Source organism: Cupressus sempervirens, chromosome 11 (assembly GCF_028749045.1).
Source record: "Cupressus sempervirens isolate cs-2001-9-10 chromosome 11, ASM2874904v1, whole genome shotgun sequence".
Classification (NCBI taxonomy): domain Eukaryota; kingdom Viridiplantae; phylum Streptophyta; class Pinopsida; order Cupressales; family Cupressaceae; genus Cupressus; species Cupressus sempervirens.
This window is the reverse complement of record NC_143128.1, coordinates 469,094,951-469,100,950: the sequence shown is the minus strand read 5'-3', so window position 1 is coordinate 469,100,950 and position 6,000 is coordinate 469,094,951. Positions and strand designations below refer to the sequence as shown.

General features: G+C 35.5%; 1 protein-coding gene across 5 annotated transcripts in view; it reads right to left on the bottom strand.

Moving 5' to 3' along the window:
* Positions 1-1,089: 1,089 nt before the first annotated feature.
* LOC149530413 (exosome complex component RRP45A-like) overlaps positions 1,090-6,000 on the bottom strand; it is a 68,851-nt gene continuing 63,940 nt past the window's right edge. For 2 of the 5 annotated variants that reach the window (XM_089811655.1, XM_089811658.1), the window contains exon 9: positions 1,757-2,478. In XM_089811655.1, coding sequence (XP_089667781.1) covers positions 2,201-2,478 — 278 coding nt within the window. In that variant the 3' untranslated portion in view covers positions 1,757-2,200. Of the gene's footprint in view, positions 1,409-1,756; positions 2,479-6,000 lie in introns of those variants that run through there. The other 3 variants (XM_089811659.1, XM_089811657.1, XM_089811656.1) reach the window with 3 other exon arrangements.

The following is a 6,000-nucleotide window of genomic DNA, read 5'->3' as shown; positions in this document are numbered from 1 at the left end:
TTTGTAGTGGATTGTAAATCTAAGCTTGGTGTTTTTTCTTTGCTAGAGTTAAGGATTGTTTCTGCTAAGAAAACTACTAATGTTGGCATTGTCAATCATGATGATGTTATATATATTGTTCTTCACTCTGATGTCATTCCTTTAGTAATGGGTCCTATTGTTGGTTCTTTTCAAAACTCTCTTGTTGGTTTTGTTGTGGTTGGCTCTTGTCCTGCTTCTATCTTGGTTTCTCAAGCTTTGGTTTCTGAGGATTGGTAAGAGAAGGCTTCTATGGTGGAGGGGTGGATCCCGATTGTTGGAAAACACCATAAGAAGTCCCCTCCTCATTTTGACATGACACTATGCTCCCAGAAGAAGGGAGGTAAAAGAAAATCCTCGTTTTTACCTTGTTTTGTGTAGGTTGTAGGTTCTTGGTTTCAAACCTATTGGGCAGATTGTACTTTCTAATTATTTCTTCTATTCTTTCAGTTTCTTTTGGTCTTGAATAGTGTTGTCCTTTGCACTATTCCTTTGGTTTGTCTCAAGCTGATACTTTGTGTATGCTGGTAGCATTTTATCTTGGGGATTCTGTTGAGTATCTTTATGCTCTAAAAGTTGTGAAGGGTTTCGGGTCCCTTCAAAACCTGTTTTTAAATTAATCAATAAAATCAAAAATAAAGAAAATAGAAGTTTCATTTATCACAAGGATATATATATCCTCAACTAAAACATCATATACAGCTATATAAGGTAGATGACACTTAAAGAGAAGCTCACAATTCATGTGAATGAGAAAGTAATGATTTTGAAACAAGATTTTGAATTGTAGAGATACAAAGAGATTTTAATAGTCGGGTCATCAGAGGCTTATATTGTTTTGGTATGTGAATCTGCTTGGACAAGGTAAATTTAGTGGAGCTCTCCTTTGCCTTTATATCCCTCCCTCACAATAATGTTTAACTTGTCTACAATAAAATTAACAGGCAAAATATTTATATAAATGACTTAATGCAATGAGCCATCTCTAATAATCTCACTTACAATTTTAACAAAAATCAAAGATCAAAGATCAAAATACAAATCATTTACCCAGGGAACACTATAAAATCATTTACCCAGGGAACACTATAAAATCATTAAAATAACTTAAGTTGAATCATCATACAAAAAACAAAAGCATCCCATAAACCTGCATAAAATAGCTGACACCGAAAGAGAAACTGAGAACTCACATGAACTAGAAAATAATGATTGTGACAGAATATTCAGCCATATACATCAAGGGAGATATAAATGATATAGAGGCCTATTTTCTTTTGGTACATGGCTGCTTGGACTAAGTGTCTCTCTTGCTCTTCTCCCACCTCTCCTCCCTCAATCCCTAATCAAAAATATTTGAGACAAATTATAAACCTGCAACCACTGATCACTTCAAAAACAACAAGGTTTTGTCATATTTACAGGAGAAACAAATGTTTTCCACCCAAAAAAAACTGAATAAAATCTATAAGCATTGCCCATGGTTTTATTGAGTTTTTCCGGTTCAAGAACTTTTAGTGTGCCAATCCAACAATATGAAAACATGCATCTTACATCAATAACTGATGGAAGAAAAATAAATTACAATTTCATCTTTGACATGATATATTGATTGTTGACAGTCATAGAAATACAAGTCTGGAAGCTTTAATTTCAATTATTTATAATGCTGGTCTGATACTATGAAAATAAAAATCAACCAGAAAAGTTGCAAACAAGTGATACAATGGGCAATGAATTAAAATTATAAATGCCAAGTCAAGTTGGCATGCTCATTATGAACTACTTCACTTGCACAATTTATGCTTGAAACTGTATTATTTTATAAACAATCCTTCAAAATAGCCAAGATGAATATCAGAACACAACATTTCTGAAAAAGGTAGGCCTGAAACCACTCATGTTGCTCAGTTATAGAAATACACAGCCTGTTATTGCAATAAGGAGGTGAGAAACACCAAGTAAATGCACTATGCACTAGATAACTGATTGCATAACTTCACATCTTTTGTCTTCTTTATGATGCTTTAGAAAGGAGCTCACCATCTATTAGAACGATAATTTTTGAATTTGAACTCATTACTGAGTAGACTAATCATTGAAGGCCTTGTATATATATGCTGAAACATAAATGACAGCATTGAGGAAAAATTGCTGACATGCACCAGATTAGTAAAGACAATTAGATTTCACTCCTTGCAGCTTTTTTCTTCTTTTTTCTTCTTGATTTATCCTTTATTGCATCTTGCAAACTCTGAGGTTCATTTGCAGAAACCTTTAAAACTTGCTTGTTACTTTGAATATCAGTTGTCATTGAAGACAATCCAGGTGAGATTTTGTCCTGCTTCTCCAACACAACTGCTGTCTGTGCTGCTCCAGATATAGTGGCCTTTAAATCCTCCATGGATTGGCTTGTTTTGTGCAAACTACTTTCTTCTACTGCATCTAATAATTCAGCACCTACATATTTCATGTGTTAATAAATGAAATGTTTGCTTTGAACAAGCAGAAAACACTTCCTGAATACATTTTCTGGTTATGAAAACATGAAATTGTGAATCAAAACAGTAGCAGTTAACCTTCATAGCATCTAGCAACTAAGAATTAAGATAAGGAGTTAGAATTACAAAGATGTACATGGCACTAAATCAGTTTGCACAACCAAATGGTGAAAAAAAGAATGTACAATGAGCCTAATTATAAATTTAGTGAGGAGTAGGTTGTAAGTTATGGGGTGTGATGGACCTTGTTTAATGATAATCATAGCACAGATTTCAAAATATCTGAATCAATAATGTTCTGAAGTGTGTGCCATCCATTTACACTGAGGGTTCTCTGACTCTGTTCTTCACTATGGTATCAGAGCCAAAAGAATATTTCTGGACTTGTGAAGAAGCATCTTGAATTGTCAATACAAGATGACAGTCATAGGAATGGACTAAGTTCTTCGGAGGAATGTAAAGTCACTCTTGGGAATTGTAATTGAGGAAACAGGACTGAAACATGGTGCTGGAATGTCAGTTGCCCAAATTACCACTCCCCGCTGATGAAATTGTATCTACAATTTTCCACCACCGATCACTTGTTTCCCAAATTTGAACAAAATGTGTTGAATCCTCCACTTGAGACATTCTCTGAGCTCAAGAAGAAAGCCCAGAGATGAATATGTGCATCCTCCATTGATTTATAGATGTCAATAAACAATGCACCAGAAGTACATGCGACTTCAGGAAGTGGCACCAGTGAATGAATGTAATAACAGCTGACGAGGCCCAGGAAATGGATATAGATATTCTCTAAGAGTAGTCATCGGTATTTTTGACCTGGAGGGGATATGATCAATAAGAGGACAAAATAAATGAGAAACTTGTGAAGTGCTCTCATTAATGGATGAAAGAATTACCATTAACTTCAATCAACTACACATTTAGTCAAGATCTAAGATCTTTATATCCAAAAAATATATAAAATAAAATCTTTCTTGCTATATAATGAATCTGTCCTCACCCCTCTGTTGACCCAACAGATAATGGTGGAATTACTAATGCTAGGACACGTGAAACAGTATACAAGGAGGCTCCCTCAAGGTTCTTAACCATCTTGGGACCTACCTGCCAAGTGACAGAAATTACTCTCCCTCTCCCTACACAAACCCCCTTCCTTTATAGGCATTACGGAGAGAGATTAAGAACAAAATCCATTCATACATTAAACATTAGGTGTCAAGTGAGTTCCCTAACTATTTAAGCATCATCAAATTGCTGATTATTATTATGCAAGATCACTTGGCAACTAAGTATAGATTGGGTTCCTCGATTGTGATTGATCAGACCTCATGATATATATGTAATCACTACATAAGCAAGAATTACAAATGTAAAAGTCACTCTTGGAAATTGTAATTGAGGAAACAGGACTGAAACATGGTGCTGGAATGTCAGTTGCCCAAATTACCACTCCCTGCTGATGAAATTGTATCTGCAATTTTCCACCACCGATCACTTGTTTCCCAAATTTGAACAAGATGTGTTGAATCCTCCACTCGAGACATTCTCTGAGCTCAAGAAGAAAGCCCAGAGATGAATATGTGCATCCTCCATTGATTTATAGATGTCAATAAACAATGCACCAGAAGTACATGTGACTTCAGGAAGTGGCACCAGTGAATGAATGTAATAACAGCTGACGAAGCCCAGCAAATGGATATAGATATTCTCTAGGAGTAGCCATTGGAATTTTTGACCTGGAGGGGATATGATCAATAAGAGGACAAAATAAATGAGAAACTTGTGAAGTACTCTCATTAATGGATGAAAGAATTACCATTAACTTCAAGCAACTACACTTAGTCAAGATCTAAGATCTTTCTAGTTAGTCAAGATCTAAGATCTTTCTATCCAAAAAATATATAAAATAAAATCTTTCTTGCTATATAATGAATCTGTCCTCACCCCTCTCTGTTGACCCAACAGATAATGGTGGAATTACTAAAGCTAGGGCACGTGAAACAGTATACAAGGAGGCTCCCTCAAGGTTCTTAACCATCTTGGGACCTACCTGCCAAGTGACGGAAATTACTCTCCCTCTCCCTACACAAACCCCCTTCCTTTATAGGCATTACAGAGAGAGATTAAGAGCAAAATCCATTCATACATTAAACATTAGGTGTCAAGTGAGTTCCCTAACTATTCAAGCATAATCAAATTGCTGATTATTATTATGCAAGATTACTTGGCAACTAAGTATAGATTGGGTTCCTCGATTGTGATTGATGAGACCTCACGATATATATGTAATCACTACATAAGCAAGAATTAAAAATGTAAGCCTTATTACTTCAACAATTTTATATATGCATACATACATACATACATATATAGATATATATAGATATATGTTGGAAATTTGGTAAGCGCTCCCCTCGGGATTCGTGACAAGGGCTTAACCACCTCCTGTGTACTATAAGTTGAGTGGTTGTATCAAGCATTGACAAATCAGTCTTTTGGTACAATGGCAACCCCATTCGAACAAGTGGTATCAGAGCTTGGTCACAGGTTCGAATCCTCAGAGCCTCGGGTAACACTGAGGGGGAGATTGTTGGAAATTTGGTCAGCACTCCTCTCGGAATTCGTGACAAGGGCTTAACCACCTCGTATGTACTATAAGTTGAGTAGTTGTATCGAGCATTGATAGATTGGTCTTTTGGTGCAACAGTAACCCCACTCTTAACTATAATTTAATTTTCCTTCCGATCTCTTTTTTCTGTGTGGTATCAAATATATTTCATAATCTCTGATTCTTTCAAGAATTCCTTCAAATATACTCTGATTCTTTCATGTGCAGACAACCAGATATATTTTATATTTTACGTTTCAATCTATCACAAATCAGATTGTGAACTTCTCACAAGTCTGTCCTAAATTCTTTATAGTCCCCTCATGTCTGCAAATAATTTAATCATGCAAGACTTTCTCTAAGTCTGGTGTGTTCTTAGAAATGAGAACCAGAAGAACATAGATGCAATAAGCAGTAACTTTAATAGCACAAGATCAAAACAACACTTGATTTTTATCCTGGGAAAACCCTCCAGCCTGAAGGGAAAAACTCAGCCAGACCCAAAGTAGATCTTTTACTGAATAATCGAGAGAATCAATACAAAGCCTCACAAGCTTAAACAGGAGAATGACTTCTTCATCAAAAATTGTTATCACATAAAATCACTAGTAGTGTAACCTTATAGGATTAGACATCTACAGAAAGTAAACAACTCCTTTTGAATCACAGACAACATATATAAAACAGGTCACAGGATGAATACACAGAGAATGTTATACTGCTGAATAATATTAGCCAAACTATAACAGTCCTGCAAACAGAATAGAATCACGATGATCCATTCAATCACTCTGCCTTTTCAGAATCAACACTTTGCAGGACCATCAATGTAAGCATTTAATTGCCAATCAAGATAACTGAAATATG